At 39.1% G+C, this 15825-nt stretch overlaps 1 protein-coding gene and 1 long non-coding RNA gene across 3 annotated transcripts; one reads left to right on the top strand and one right to left on the bottom strand.

The window, feature by feature from the left end:
* Positions 1-499: 499 nt before the first annotated feature.
* Positions 500-5990, bottom strand: LOC115606660. The gene is made up of 3 exons (XR_003990960.2): positions 5750-5990; positions 5108-5215; positions 500-3002 (listed from the first exon to the last, which is right to left on the bottom strand). It is a non-coding gene; the product is annotated as an uncharacterized LOC115606660 (long non-coding RNA).
* Positions 5991-7129: 1139 nt separating this feature from the next.
* TWISTNB (TWIST neighbor) lies at positions 7130-15302 on the top strand. 2 transcript variants are annotated; one of them, XM_030482973.1, is made up of 5 exons: positions 7130-7378; positions 7494-7635; positions 8793-9001; positions 10570-11023; positions 14302-15302. In XM_030482973.1, exons 1-4 carry the CDS (start codon positions 7179-7181, stop codon positions 10973-10975), a joined length of 957 nt encoding a protein of 318 aa, XP_030338833.1. In that variant the 5' UTR covers positions 7130-7178; the 3' UTR covers positions 10976-11023; positions 14302-15302. The 2 variants fall into 2 exon arrangements, with proteins under 2 accessions (XP_030338833.1, XP_030338825.1); XM_030482965.1 differs by lacking the exon at positions 14302-15302 and having other exon boundaries at positions 10570-11050.
* Positions 15303-15825: the final 523 nt, after the last annotated feature.

Here is a 15825-nt window from a genome sequence, read left to right as displayed (position 1 = left end):
GCTACACTTCTATCAGACACCTTTGCCTTAGAGAATGGGTGTGATGTTGAAGGACAGACCGGAGTACCTCTCTGATGGAGCAAGCATGCCGCACTGGTCTTTACTCAGATGAATTCCTTTGGCTTTACCTGAAATTTGCTTAAGTAAAGACTAAAAAATATCTTGCCATTTGACTATTGCATCTCATTGGCTTTCAAGAAGATGGTGATGGTAAAAATAATGATGAAAACCTTGTGATTAATATCACAGTAAAAGTTACATATACAAAAATGCTGCACTTCAGAAATTTCTCATGTTCTTAAGGGATTTGGGTAAGTGAAAAGAGAATCTGAAATGAGAGCAGGCTTTTGCCCACACTGCATTTATTTTTTTACCACTTTCACCAATCTAGGGAACATTAAAATTGTACTTTTGTCATGACTCTCACAGAAGAGTCCCTCCTTCTCATGTTGTGTTTTGCTTTGGCTGTTGTGTGAATAGTTGTTTCGGGTTTTTTTGATTTTTTTTTTTTTTTTTACTATAACCATGACTTCTGTTATCTTGGGATTTTAGCATGTGGGTGGGTGGATGGATGTGACAGTAAGCAGTTGAATCAGTTCAATGAGAACTCTGTGAGCTGCCAAACTAAACCATGAACCCAGCAGGAAGTTAAGTGAGAACAGAAAATTTCCTCTTTATACTAGGACAACCTGGCAATTGCCTAAAAATAATGCTACATCTGTTCTTAAGCCCTATCGCTCAGAGATATCATTCAGGCACCAAGTGATACATCATAGCACCGCAACACTCAGAGATGAGAGACACTAAAATAGTTTCATGATAACAGCTACTATAGGCATAGCACATTGGAGATCACCCTAACTACTGCAGGTGTATCTGCTTCAGCACCTAGAGCTGCTGTACTCAAATGCAAAAGTGACATCGAAGCTCTGCAGTACCCACTCAGAATAATGAACACTACTCTTCATTTGCCTGAAGGTAGATGACGCTGTAACTGATAGGCAAAGGCTCAGCTCTTCTAAGAAACTCAATCACATTAAAGATTTTTGAAGTAGTATATGCTGCCTGAGAACGGGAACAGAAAAATAATAAATCTAGAACTGTTTTACACTGATGTCATCATTTCTATGCTCATCTTCAAGCAGAGATTGAGGAAGAATTTCTTCACCATTTAGGCAGATTTTTATATCCCATATACTGATTAAAAATAATTAAAAGCTTATCTTTGAGCTAACAAAGGATATTCTGGAAAAGGAATCCCAGGATTTCTGGAGAATAAACAGAATAAACAGCCAAATGCTATGATGCTTACTCAGCCTCTTTTGTTTACAATATGAGAACAGAATTCCCATCAGATTTGAAGTTTGGGGTTTTTTTCATTCTTGTATGCTGGAAATACGATGAGAACAACTTTTTTAATTATATCCAAACAAGCCCATATTTGATCCAAACAAAACCATATAATCACAAGAAAAAAAATCATCACATTTTTGAACCTCAAAAACAATTTGCGTCTCATTTCCATTACATTTGGTGTAAATGCTTCACTTTTTCTGCTCTGCAAATAGAAAAGGATATACCTTTAACTGCAGAAGAAAATACAGAAAAAAGAAAACAGAATAATATGTTACCAAAAATACAGGTGATAATCTACCTGTTAAAGTCTGTAGATCAAAAGAAAAAAAAAAACCAAACACTTCACTGAATTCCTCATCCTTGTTTTGAGTACTTCTGAAGTGCCAGCCCTCCTGAAACTCGCTTGCAAAAATCAGATTGCAGGACTGGGGCTTCAGTTTGAAAGCAGCCTAGCAGATATAGTCAAATATCTTTAATTCAAATAGGTGATTATTTTGGATCTCTTTCAAATGGCAAACTCCTCAGATTAGGGACCAGGTGTCCAGGCCAGAAGGATTAAGTTTTCCATTTAAAAATAAATAAATAAACAAGTAATTGTAAGAGATGCAAAACTGGGAATAACACTGCAGGTTAAAAATTTCTGTGCCTCAGCAAAACATGTGTAATTTCTAGTGTTTTGTCTGAGCAAGGATTTAGGTATAGATGTCTGAATGTTTATTTCATTATAAATGCTTTCATAGTTCTTCACATGATCCAGCAGTATATGAACACTGAAAGGAGAAAGACCTAGTAGAACCAGATTATTTTGTCTTCTGTAGTATCTTGAAGAAGTACAGGAGTCATAAAGCAGGATGGCAAAAGGACATTTTCTACTCTTAAAATTAATAGCAGATGACTTTTCTGGATGCAATCTCCTGTGCATCCTTAATTCCTATCTTTCCTGACAATTTAAAAAAAGCTGGAATAAAGGGTTGCTTGGAGTTTCTGAGTACGAATTGCAGAATAACACAGCTGGATTGTTAAGAGACACCTCATTTACCCTATTTACAACCTGCATATCCATCTATCTCACTTGTTGCACAATTCATCAGAAGCATTTAAAATGCTGCAGAAAAGCCTCACTGTTCTTCACATTGGCATAGGCTGCTTCCCTCCCTCGTTTCTATGGTAACATCACCTCTTGTATACATGGGAAAAGTCACGTTCTCACGTTATTAGCTGTACTTTCAGCCAGCATCCAAACACACTTCACTCACTGGCCGGAAACATGGAGGAGAAACTCAGCATCAGCGCAACAGCCAGATCTCCACAGGTCGTGATGTTTCTAGCACTGAAACTATGCCTTCAAAAAACAGCAAAGCTACAGAGGGGCACCACAGCCACTACCTGGCATCCTATGGCAGGTGCTTTCATTTCCACAGATGTAAGGTCAGGGAGCTACGTGGATACAGCTCTTTCAGTAATATATTTATAGAAGAGATGTTTTATCTCCAGAAGAGTGATTCATGGTGTAAGCAATACTGATCGCCAGCCGCATCAGCCATTTCCTGACAGGCAACAACCTACTTGGAGAATCAAGGGCCAGAGGCAAATTGCGCCCGTCCCCAGCTGTTAGGAGGTGTCCATCCCAGACATCATAAATGTCCCTACAAATCAAGACAAATTATTAGCTTAAAAAAAATTAACATAATTGCTGTCTTATCCCATTTCTTTCCCTTAATGTTTCTCTAAGCGATTTCCTAGCTATTAAAGACTGACCTAGTAATTGCTGACAAAACAAAGCAGAGTCTGCATATCATAACGCGCATTAAATTTTCAGCCTGTCCTGCAGTTACTATGGCTCTCTTGGATGACAGCACTTTCTAGTATTAAGGCTTTAGTGTGCCATCTGGTGGATTTTCAGCATCTGGTACATTTTGTTTCTCTACAAACCCAGTGGTACAGAGATGCCTGATATCCTGACAGGAGCATCCACCTTCTTTGGCCACTGACAGTATCCATCATCTCATCCTATATTTGCTCAAACCAGATTTTTGCCTGAGATTAATAACATAACTCCTCTCGAATTTCCAGTCAAATGAGTTTTGACTACTGTAACTATTGTAACTTTAGCTAATCCTTTATTAACTAATCCCTTAATCGATTTTATATGTAATTGAATGGTGGGTCTCTCAAAAAAAACTTCCACAAAACTAACCTAAAAGAATTCCATATTTAGGGCCACAACTTGAGACCCTCAATTACATTTATATGCTTAATTCTCAATGACCAAACATGCTAGGATTAGTCTCTATTTGGGATGAGAGTCAAAGGTACTGAAGCAAGCCTATTACCACACAACTTCAAATAAAACTGAGAGTTTGAGTACTGATTCTTTGTTCTAAGTACCAAAGCAACAAGCACCATTAAAAATACTGTAGGTTTTTATAATACCACATGAAAAATGTGAAGCCAGCTAAAATATTTGGGGAGGGAAGGGGAAAGTTGAGCATTAGTTTTCTATCCTATTCACCCTTTCTTTGTAAATGTGAGGCATTTCTTCATTTCTCTTTTTTATAGAGCACAAGTTGTGTGATGAGGAACCTGGGCTGGATGCAATTTCAAACCACACTGAGTCCCCTGAGCACAGCCCTAAGAAGGAGTGTATCTTATACTCCAGCATAGTGCCACAGGCACTTTTACAGTCTGCATAAGATGCTTTATATTCCATCACAGCTAAGACTTCCAAGGTTTTAATGCTGGATGGAGGCTGCCCTCTGAATGAATGAGCTGCAGCTGACACAAAAGAGCATGAATGGGCAGTTGGACGAGCCTTCTACCCAACATACGATGTCAATTCAGAGACCTGGATTAAAGATGGCAATGACTGTATGGGAATAAAAGAAAAGACCAGCTCAGAGGTGCTGGATATGTGGCTGATTCTCCTTACTCAAGTCTGGCCTTCTTTCCATAAAAAGAAAACACAACAAACACAGATAAAACAGAAAGGAAAAGAACAGCCGTGATTGAAAATGCAGCTTTTTGGTTCTGGTCCCGATTGTTACTGGCAACCTGACTGCAAGAGAGAAACAGCTCAGCACAATTTTATCAGCCACTGTGAGACCTGGCAAATGTACCAATGCTGTGCTGTTTTAGACACTGATTTTAGCTGCCTTTTTGGACACCGGTTGTCTGTCTCATCAGCTGAGACAGACTGTTTTTAAACTGAAAGCTAACATCAAGAAGTGAAAAGAAGATAAGCAAGTAGGGAAGAAAAAGAAGACAAGAAATAAATGTAGGGATATCAGGATTTAAGTGTTAAAGTTGGGGTGGTTTTAAGAACTGAATCGTTACTTTGCGAGGTGGCAGTTAGATTGAGATTGCTCTCTTTCATCAGGACATCTTTTACAATCAGGTACCGAAAACCCAAGTCATATGATGGTTCTGAAGTCTCCAGGAGACTGCAAGACAATGCTGCTTTCGGTCCAGATAGGCTTTGCTGCACCAGCAAGTAGTGTGGCCCAACAAGTGTGTGCTGACAGAGAAAAACAGCTGGTGCTGGGACCAGGTATCTACACTGAAAGAGTTTCAAGGAGCCTACTGTGCATTAGGTCTGGCCTGACTCCACAGACTTAATGACCATTAGGATTTAAAGCTCATTCTCCAGATTATTTTAGCCTGAATGGAAATCTGGAACTCCCAAGAACACTTTGCAATGAAAACCAAAGCACAGTAGCAGGGATAAACGGAGATTCAATTATAAATTGCAGACCTGATCTCTGTAGAGAGTTTTCTGGGGACAGAAGTCCACGAGGACAACCCCGGATTGGTGCAGTAGCAGAAAGAGGGAGCCCTTCTGGCACCATCTTGCCCAACCTTCCTAGAGGGAGAAAGACAGAAATCCACATTTTTGTTCATGTTGCCTTTCCCTCTTATTCTGGGTATTTATTGAAGGAGCACAGTCAAGTTTTCATTATCCTGGATAAATATGAGTGTAGCCCTTAGTGTATTATATGTTCTCACTGCAAACTAAATCCACTCATAAATAAGAGTTATGAAACGTATATTTCATTTAAGAATAGAAGTGCAGGCGGTTATTGTATAAGGTCTTTAACTGAGATTGAAAGCACATTGCAAGGTTTAAGTATGATCTGAATAGATGAAATAAAACATAGATACTTCTGGCAGAAAACTGAAAGCGTATAACATACAATTAATTTCAACCAACATTAAATACCTTGGAGGATTAAAGCCACAAGAGTATACAGATTACAGTAGTTTAAGATATTTTTCCTTTAATTTTGCAAGTTCAGTATGACATCTGAAAGCCATTTTTATCTCAGTTCTTTCACACTAATCCAACTTTACTTGCAGTAAAGTACTGCAAATTATAAAAAAAAAACATTTGTTTTACCTGTGAAAACTAATAACATCCTGTCTTCACAGTACATCCAAAGTAAACTTTCTCGTTATGTAGTATTTGAGTAGTTTCAAAGGCTTTTGCATCACTTAACATTCTATAGGAAGTTCAACGACTTCTGACGTAAGGCTTGTTTTTACAGAGCAACAGTGTTTCTGAAGCCTCTACAACCTAAAAGAAATTTTAACACCTTTAATGAATATATATAAATTATTTTTATAACTCCGCACGTGGATTCAGTCAGTTTGAAAGTGCACATTTACTAAAACAAGTTAAGCTGATGTAAATTTGATTTAAATCAAAGAAACAATACCTTTTCAAGGTTTTGCATCAGTTCAGTTAAACGAGTTTAAAATAAAACCTTAAGGCAATAGTGTGCAGTTCTGTGCTCATATAAAGTCTGTCTGATACCTCTAGATAAAATCTTAACTAACTAGCCACGAGTTCAATTGGTTACAAGAAGTCAACAAGCGTTTTTTTCCTATTACTGTGCCTCGCTTTTTAAGTCATTGCAGCGTGCAGTGCACCAGCATTCCTTTTTGTAACTTTTGTAAGTTTTATCTTTCCTCTCCTTCTATCTTCTAGTATGTGGTTAATGAAAGTGTCATAAACTTCTCATTATATGCACAAATTAGACCCAGGCCCTAGCAACAGAACATGAGTCCTGTATTCTTAAAATTGCCATATACAAAGAACACCATTTAAGGTAATTTGACTTCTTATCTTTTGTCTAAATTACCAAATATTTGATTTAAATTTAAGATGACAGTGTAATACAGTCTTTTGTCTAAAACACCAAATGTTTGATTTAGGTTCATGGGGCAAATGGATGTGTGACTATGCAAAAATCGTAGGATCGTATGATCATAGAATGGTTTGGGTTGGAAAGGACCTTAAAGATTATCCAGTTCCAACCCCCTGCCACGAGCAGGGACACCTTCCACTAAGACCAGGTTGCTCAAACCCCCATCCAACCTGGTTGAACACTGCCAGGGATGGGGCAGCCACAGCTTCTCTGGGCAACCTGTGCCATCGCCTCACCACCCTCACAGTAAAGAGCTTCTTCCTAATGTCTAATCTAAATCAGTTGAACAGAGAAAATTAAGGACGCTCATCGTGCAGGTATAAGCTGAAGAGGCACGGACTGGCGTGTCTGAGCCACTGTACAGATGACGGGGACAGACCCCCGCTTCTCGGCGCTCCCACAGCTGCCCGGGACCGCGGCCGAGCCGGCAGGGCCGCGGCCCCGGGGTGCTCTGATATCAACAACCAACAGCCGCGCCACCTCCTCCGCCACGACGGGCCGCGCCGCCGGCGCTCGGACACGCGTCACTCCGCGCCGCCGCCGTTCCGCGCCGCCGGATGGTTAGTGACGCCATCGCGGCGCGCCGTGGCGTGTGTCGCCGTTGCCGCTGCCCGCAGCATGGCCGTGGCGGGGCCGCCGCCGCCGCTGCCCGCCGCCCCCTCCTTCGCCGTGGCTTGCGGCCTGGTGTGGCGGCGCTACTCGTGCCTCGTGGTGGCGCCGCACCGCAGGCACGTCGCGCTGGCGCCGCGCTACCTGGGCCGCAAGCGCACCGGCATCCGCGCCCAGCTGGACGCCGAGCTCCTGCGGTACTCGGAGAGGTGCGGCCGCGGGTGGGGCTCGGCGCCGGGGAGGCCTTAGCCCGCCTGACCTCCCCCGGCCCGGTGGTGCTGGCTGCGGCCTAACAGCTAACGGTGCCGTCTCTTCCTTTTCCAGGCTTCAGGGTGTGCCGGTGGCTTACGACAACATCAAAGTGGTGGGCGAGCTCGGGGACATTTACGACGACCAAGGATTCATCCACCTGAACATTGAGGCTGACTTCGTGATCTTCAGCCCCAAGAAAGGGAGGAAACTGGTGGTATGTAAACGTGTTGAAGTCTCTTGGGGCTGTTTTGCTATTTAGTAATCAAAGCTTATCTCCATCATCAGCAGAGGTCTGAGACTTAGGTGGAGATATGTTTTAGTTTATACTAGTAGTTTATTGTATAGTTTATTAGCAGTTTGTAGCAGTAGTGTGTATTTTAATCTCTGTACTGTCTGTCCCTATATTTGTTAATTTTATGTAAAATACATACAAGTTATCAAAATACTGCATCATAAGGATTTAATATCATACCAGATCATAATTCTGTCTATCATTGATACCGATGCTTCTTTCTGAAGAGCAGTTAATTATCTGAGAGGTTTGCTTGTTCTTAGTGGCAGGAATGTTTAGGATGTTCTCACGAGTTTAGTTCCTTAAGTACGAGAGCAGTACACCAAACTGAAGCTTGCCTTCCCGTTAAAGGAAATATATGGCTCTCTAAACAGCTGTAAGCTTGTTAATGTCCTTGCATCAGTACTTGTTGGAAAAATAAGTTGGCAGTTGGCTTACATTCCTTGTTGTGTCATACCTTTTGCAGCATAGCTTGTGCGTTTCTATCTTTCTAAATGTGATTAAGAAATGAATATGTGCTCTTGCTTGAAAGAGAATGGAAAAACCCTCAGTGTCTTTCATTCATCCTTGGGGAAAACAAAAGTGAATGACATTTGACATGCAAATGTGGAAGAAACCCCACGAACGAAGAACTTAAAAGCTTTTTATGTGTTATCTGTATCTTTAGCTGCTAAGTAGTTCTTAGTTCTTACTTAGAACTATTTAGTTCTAAGTAGTGCCAGCATGAAAACTGTTAGAGGCGAGTAAATCAGAGTTAAAATGGCTTTAAAGCAAAGTTGATGGCTGTAGGGTGAGTAAAGAGTTATCCGTTCTATTCAGGTACTCACTATGGCTAAATCCCACCTTTTGACTTTCTTTGTCTTAGAGATAGAGGTTCAGTTCTATTTTCCGAGGAATTGTATAAAAAGTATGTAGGAATAGCTTTGATTTTAGTGAAGAAAAGTTAACTTATTTGTTAGATAAACTGACTGTGTAACTTGTGCATAAACTTTTGTTGAGAAGTGTCCATATAGGAAACTAAATATATACCATATGTGATCTTTACTGTAGCTTCATATGCTGTTCTTTTTCTTTCTTAGGGTGTAATAAATAAAGTGGCCCCTAGTCATATCGGCTGCCTGATACATGGATGCTTCAATGCTTCTATCCCTAAACCTGAACAAATGTCAGTTGCACAGTGGCAAGAGCTGGGGTTAAAGATAGGGGATGAACTGAAATTTCAAGTATTGCACTTAGATTCGGATGCAGCTGGGCTGTTCTTCATTCGAGGAGGACTCACTGAAAGCAGGTATTCTGCCCTACTAGAGAATATTTTTAGCTGTTTTAGTGAGTTTGTTATAACCTAAATGATTTGACTTAATGTCATAATCTTTAAGCTTTCTTAAAGTAGATATTTTTTTGTAGCTTTAAAAATCTGAGTGTGCTGACCTATGAACTGTTGATTGCATAAATAAAAATACATGCCCAAAATAGCACCCCCAAATGTGTAGAGCAGCTGTGTTTATGAAAAGCATAGGTTGTTCAAGGGAAGCAGTCCAGTTTCTCAACACAGTGTTTACATACATGTTTAGACACACATGCGCACACACACATTAGATATCCACAAACAGCTATGCTTGTGTGACTTAAATGCTTGGTGAAACATTAGAATATCAAAGATGATACAAGAGAATGCATCAGCTTCCTCTTTTCACCTATGCCTCTGCAAATTTTTAGAGCAGTTTGCTAAAAATCTTAATAGTGCTATCTTTAAAAGAGAACAGATTTTTTGTTTGTTGAAGTGGTCATTTGCTGAGCAATTTTTTTTCTACCAATCATAGAATCACAGAATGGTTTGGGTTGGAAGGGACCTTAACAGCATCTGGTTCCAACCCCCCTGCCACGGGCAGAGATGCCTCACATTAGACCGTGTCACCCAAGGCTCTGTCCAACCTGGCCTTGAACACTGCCAGGGATGGAGCATTTACCACTTCTCTGGGCAACCCATTCCAGTGCCTCACCGCCCTCACAGTAAAGAACTTCTTCCTTATATCTAACCTAAACTTCCCCTGTTTAAGTTTAAACCTGTTACTCTTTGTCCTATCACTACAGTCCTTGATGAAGCATCCCAATGTGGTTATGTTTTTAATTACATATGTCTAGTACTGAAATATGTCTAGTACTGAAATATGTCTAGTACTGAAAAAAGTCATAACATTTTTAATTTGGTTTTTCTTTTTTTAATCTCAAAGGATGCTCTAAACTATTTCAGTGAATTTACAATGAAACTTAGTGATTTTGTCCTCAGTGCCTCTGGGGACATCTCCATGATTTTTAACTTTTTTCTCCAGTGCTCTCAGTTGCAAGGTACCTGCTGGTTTTTTTTATTTTGTTTGGGTTTTTTTCTTTCTTCGTTTTTTGACTTTTCTGGCATCACTTTTGTTTTAACTATAAACTTCAGCAAGGCAATTGCTTGGTAAAACCAGCAGTCTGGGTCATGTATGATTGAACAGGCTGTTGGTTGTGCGTGTTTGTGAATAACTTAAAAAGCTTTACTGCACAATGTGTAATTATGAATTAGTGGATGAAGGAGTACAAGAAAAGAGGAAACATCAAAATGGTTTGTACAGCATATATTAGAGGAGAAAATTAGGGTAAGATTTGAAAGAAAATATTGATTCTGTGATAAGAAGGAAGCTATTCAGGTAGTAGAAATTACTCTGAAAGTAGTAGATCAGCTTTATGATTTTCTATAATTAGAGTATCATGTTCTCTGTCGTTGTTTTTAGCAAATGCTTATGTTTCATCTACTTGGTATATATATTGTGCTTTAGCAAATTTTGACATTGCACTGTGTGTATGTATATTTCTTTACAGCCTGAAGCCCAAGCAATCTGAGACCATCACTGACAGTACAAGTGGAGGTGAAACTCAAAAGCTTGACCACCAGGAAAATAGCTTGAATGACTCTTGGGGAGATCATGTTACAGAGGAGCCACTTGATGGGACTAATAACACTGCGAAGGAAAATGCAGAAGAGCAAAGTGTCAATGCTGTGAATGAATTATGTGATAATAAAAACAAGAAGAAGAAGAAAAAGAAAAAGCATAAGCAAGAAGAACAGGAACATGTATTGCCTACCAGTGACTCCAGTGGTTACCAAAGCGACCATAAAAAGTCAAAGAAAAAGAAAAGAAAGCATTGCAGTGAAGTTGAAGAAAGTGAATTATCTCAGCTGTCACAAGAACCCAAAGCTAAAAAAGCTAAAAAGAAAAGGGACTAAAGTCTCAAGTGCCTTTCCTGAATAAGATTTCAGATGTTTTTGATAAGCTTCCAATAAAATCCTGTTTTCAAAATGCATATGTATATTTCTTTACTAAATAATCTGCTCTGCTAGGCGGGGTGATGTTTCTGTCCTTATGTGCACCAACAGCTTTAAAGGTAGGAGCTTTTAGAGAAGTGATGGAAGAAATGGGATAGAAGTAAAATCTTCCTGTTTTATTTACTGGGAAGTAAGGCATGGAAGAACAGCAGAACGTCATTACAGGAACACATGCATCACCTCTGTCTGCTTCTTAGTTCCCCACATTAACCAGTAGCTAGTTATGATCTTTGCTACTCTGATTCCATCTTTGCTGATCAGTGTCTTGATTTTGTAAGAGTAGATTAGGCTTACTTTTGGAGTTCTTGGAAATACACCTGAATTCGCAGGGGCTGAGAAGAGATTCGTTTTGGTTTATTGTAGTAAGGGGCCATGAATGCCTGTGAATGAAACTGCAGCCTGTCTTAAAGGTCAAGCAAACTCTGAGTGTCTTGGATCTTTCAAATTATGTTTCACGGTACTCTAGGAAAAACAGTATGATGAGTTGATTCAGAGCAAGAGGGAAGACAAGGGAAGATTGACGTAGTGTAACAAAATATCTCTTATGGATTAGAATACCTCTGAGATAATAGGCTGATAAAGCCTAAACTTCATTTATGCATCAAGCTTGTTGACTTCACAGTTTTCTAAAAAAACAAAAAAAACAGCTACAAAAGTGCAACTTTTTGTGCTACTTGTAACTTTCAAACACTGTTCTCTAGAATAGCAGATAACTACTGTATTTTCCAAACTGTTGGAATTAATATTAGTGGAAAGTTCGTCATAGGAAAATGACAGTCAAACATTAACAAATGTACCTTTATAAAGAACTAATTTTCCTGGTGTACATGTATGATAATCTTTGGAATTTTGGTGCTTTTGCTCGCAGCACTTTTCTATTGTGAGGAGTTCTGGGGAGAACTGTAGTGTGACATGGTCTAGGCTTAAGTCTTTAACCAAGGTAGGAGGCAATGATTACTTTGGTACTGATTTTCCTGTTATAGGAAGACATAACCAGCTCTTTGGAAGCCTCATAAGTAAACAGGAGGTATATGCAAACTTGCGGTGCATCTGTCCTTAGGCAACAAAACATTTTGCTCTAGTGATTATGCTGATGCTACTAGCTCACTTCACTATATTTATATACAATGCCTAATAATGGATCCGTTCACGTTGAACATGTTCTGAATTTCAAGTGTGACAATATTTGTTTTAGAGGTTACTTTGAGCTATATTAATGTCTTTTATGTATCTTTAAAGCTTCAAACTTACCAAGACAAATCAAAGTTTCTGTCTTCTAGGCTTGATGACATGGCAATACATCATAGGCATTTTAAAGTTACTATAACGCCATAAAGATGCAAGTTAAGGTATTTTGAAGACCTGTAAGGTGAGCTTAAATAGCTGCTTAAGGACAGGAGAAAATTCAGTATACCCTCTTTTGCTTGCTTTTTCTTCAGTGTACTTGATCTTGAAACTAGTTTCTGGACAGTCCTGAGATGAATATGAAGTGTCTCTGTTATGTTTCTACATGTCACAATGCTGACACCTGAACTACATGCAATTTCATGGGTTCTGTTTCATCTGTCCATTCTTCCTGTACTGGGAAAAAACACCCTAGGAAGTCAGATAATGGCTTTGTTACAGCACACTGCAAGGTCAACTGAGGGCAGTGTTCTGGTGTGTTGAGTAGTAATGCAAAAAGTCCCACCCTGATGTGCTTGAAATTTAAATACACAGGACAGGCTGAAGGTTGGGACATAATTTACAGTCAGAAATTATCTGTTAGGTTCCTCCCCTCCTCCTGCCCCTTTTTTTTTAATGGATTGGTGTAGAGGGAAGAAGTTAGATGGGGAGGTATGGAGGACTTACCAGAGAGAAGGAAAGCAAGTGCAGATATTTTTTGTTGATACCTATGGGAAGAGAAGTATGGAGGCAGTTGCTGTTGCAGATGAGCTAAAGACAAAGTCATATGATTTCATCTGTTAGTCCTTCATAATCATTATAACTCACTTTCCCTTTTAGGAAAGGGAAACACATCTCCAGCAGACCCACTGCTGATGACTGCAGCATGAACCAAGCCCTACCAGTTCATAGAATCAGCTTGGAGCACCAAGAGCTTGTCTTGCTTTGTTCCATGCTTGTTATCAGCATGAAGAAAAAGGAGACATTCAGAGAGGAGGAACTGAAGTTGCAACTAATGAGTCAAGTAACACAGTATAAATGTTTTAGCACTTTGAATGCTCTTTATCCACTTTTGCTGCTTTAGCATTCTCTTGCTGAAAGAGAATTGCCTACTGTAATTCAACAAACTGCAAACTGCTGGGTTTTTTGGGGTTTTTTTGAGGGTGTTAAACAACTTTTCTGAAAGTCTAAAGTAATATGTCTCAGTTTCGGGCCTTACTTATAGCCTTTGTTTTTTTGTGGGGAGGAGAGGTGGGAATGGAACACACGAGTGTGGCTGGCACCCTCATGTATCATTGTTTTGTTTTCTTTCTTGCCTTACAAGACAAGAGAGTAATTAAATTAAACCCAGGAGCTGGCAGTTCATGATTGCAGAACAAGTTGTTGTTCCAATGTTACAAATACTATAATGTGTTATGTTAAATTCTTGCTAGGTTAGTATGCAAATAGCAACTGTGCTACAAAACAAAATTGTAGATTCCTTTGCCTGACAATTTTGCAAAGACATTGACTGTTTTGTGCTGCTTTATGTCTCTGGAAGGGGAAAAGTAGAAAAAAAAAAAAAAAAACCCAAAAAAAACCCCAAAACTTAGAAAATAAGAAAAAAAGTGCTTTTCACAGTTGGAAGCCATATTGGCAGCCTCACTGTTGATGTTGCTGTAGGCACTGTTTTGGCTTTAGCTAAATATGACAAAAAGCCTTGGATTTTCAAAAGTGAAATGTCAGTCTATTCATGACTTTAAATCACTTCTCTTTGTTTGGTTTTTTTTTCTTTCTTCCCCCTTAAAAAAAAGTAAGATTTTCCAATGTTTGAAATTAACAAAGGAAAGAAGCCAAACTTGACACTTTCCATGAAAGTTTCTCTGAAGTTTTATCGTTACGAAAGTTTAGCTTTCTGTGTTCCTCTGGACTACAGATGAAGAGTTGTATTGAGTTTTGAGTTGAGCTGGGATTTTTGAGAAGAGATAACAAACATTTGTGAAGCTTCCAGTGAGGCCAGGTGACTTTATTTGCATGGCCTTTCTGTTCCTTTTTTTCACAGAGCGCCTTCTAGCACACCTCACTTCTGTCGCATAGCAAGGAGAAGGTTAGAAAGTAAAATGATATTTTGTCCTATAACTATATTGATAGTTACACCAACGTAACTAGCAGGTGATCTAGAGAAAACGTATGCTGGTATTTTTCCTGTTTTAACAGTAGATTGGCAACAAAGTCAATATTCACGTCTGTCTGTGGTTGATAATCTTTTGTCTGTATTATGAAAAATGTAGTTCCAACTTAACCAGCTATTATAAGTTTCTAAAGCAAGAACTACTTCTTCATTGTGTTATAAATATTTTGATTCTGCAAACATGTTTTTAGTGTATTGAATGCCTTTGGCAGGAGAGCAAGTGCTCTTAGAAGAAAGTATTTTTAGCTCTTATTAAAACAATTGTTCTGCACTCTGTGAAGCCTGCAATGATCTGCAGTATTATCTTTTGCTCTTTGTCTTTTCCTTGCTTCTCTTAAAAACAAGTTCTTTGCTTTTGGTTTGGCAGTTTTGTGCTGCTCAAAATATGCAGCCCAAACAGACCAGTGGATGAGCTCTAGGGAAAAGGTTTTTTTTAAAGGGCCTAAGTAAGCTAGCTGCCTTTTGGAAAACATGAGCCTCGATCAAATCTGCCTCTGAATAAATAGTTTGCCTTTGGAAGCATCCTAACCTTTGACAGCCCTCAGACAGTACAGACCTTTGCTGTAAAAAGCATGCGAGTAGTTACATACCCAAACTGTTGGAGTTGTATTTTTTTCCATATACCTATGAAGAGGTTATGTGATCTGATGTTCTCAGGATTGTTAGGGTTGGCTATGAAAGGACTGAAATAGTTTCATTCTAATAAGGCATATATTTTTCTTAACATAATGTTGTTTCTATTCTGCTATTTAGCTTTCAGAAATTCTGTAATTTCAATAAAGCCTGAAGGAATTCAGTAGACTTAGTCAGTTTATAGAGAGATGATGTTTTGTCTTCTGGATTCATGTGAACACAAATAAGACTCTGAAATTCAAGCTTCGCACTTTTCCAACATTGTCAATAAATACATTTTTTACAGACACAAATCATGATTTTTGTGTCCTTCATCATGACTTTATGCATAACTAAGTTAAAGCTGGGTTCAATTCAGCTCTAAACCTTGTAACAAGCCACTCGGTGGACTTGATGTTAAGCAATTAGGAGCAATTACAGTCTGGCCATGGCTTCATGAAGGAAGAATAAAAAGATTGCCGATTTTTAGCCAAACAGTAGATATGGGTGTAAAGTGAGAGGAAAAAAAATAGGCTACATACCTCTGCAATGCCTTGCTATGAGAGTTCTCACTGGGCTTGAGGTAGGTTGCAGTCTAAAACATTTTCAGGTTATAAAGCAGCAAGGCCTTTAAACATCACCAGCGAGGGACCCTAAATAAAAGCAGTGCTCCTTCATATTATAAAAATTATATGAAAACTTAATGAAGGATTCTTTCTTCCAGCATTTTTCTATTTAACACTTCTAATTTTATATTGACAAATGTAACAAAGGAAAAAATCCGTATTTCCATTTTCTGTAGCAT

The sequence above is a fragment of the Strigops habroptila genome, chromosome 1, assembly GCF_004027225.2.
Source record: "Strigops habroptila isolate Jane chromosome 1, bStrHab1.2.pri, whole genome shotgun sequence".
Taxonomy (NCBI): Eukaryota; Metazoa; Chordata; class Aves; order Psittaciformes; family Psittacidae; genus Strigops; species Strigops habroptila.
The sequence above is the reverse complement of the archived record's forward strand: the minus strand, read 5'-3'. Positions and strand labels throughout refer to the sequence as shown.

Bases quoted from the DNA above. Each gene is read 5' to 3' on its own strand.
- TWISTNB (XM_030482973.1), top strand. From the start codon at position 7,179: ATGGCCGTGGCGGGGCCGCCGCCGCCGCTGCCCGCCGCCCCCTCCTTC. The intron at 7,379-7,493 runs GTGCGGCCGCGG...TTCCTTTTCCAG, and splicing joins CTCCTGCGGTACTCGGAGAG to GCTTCAGGGTGTGCCGGTGG. The intron at 7,636-8,792 runs GTATGTAAACGT...TTTCTTTCTTAG, and splicing joins AGAAAGGGAGGAAACTGGTG to GGTGTAATAAATAAAGTGGC.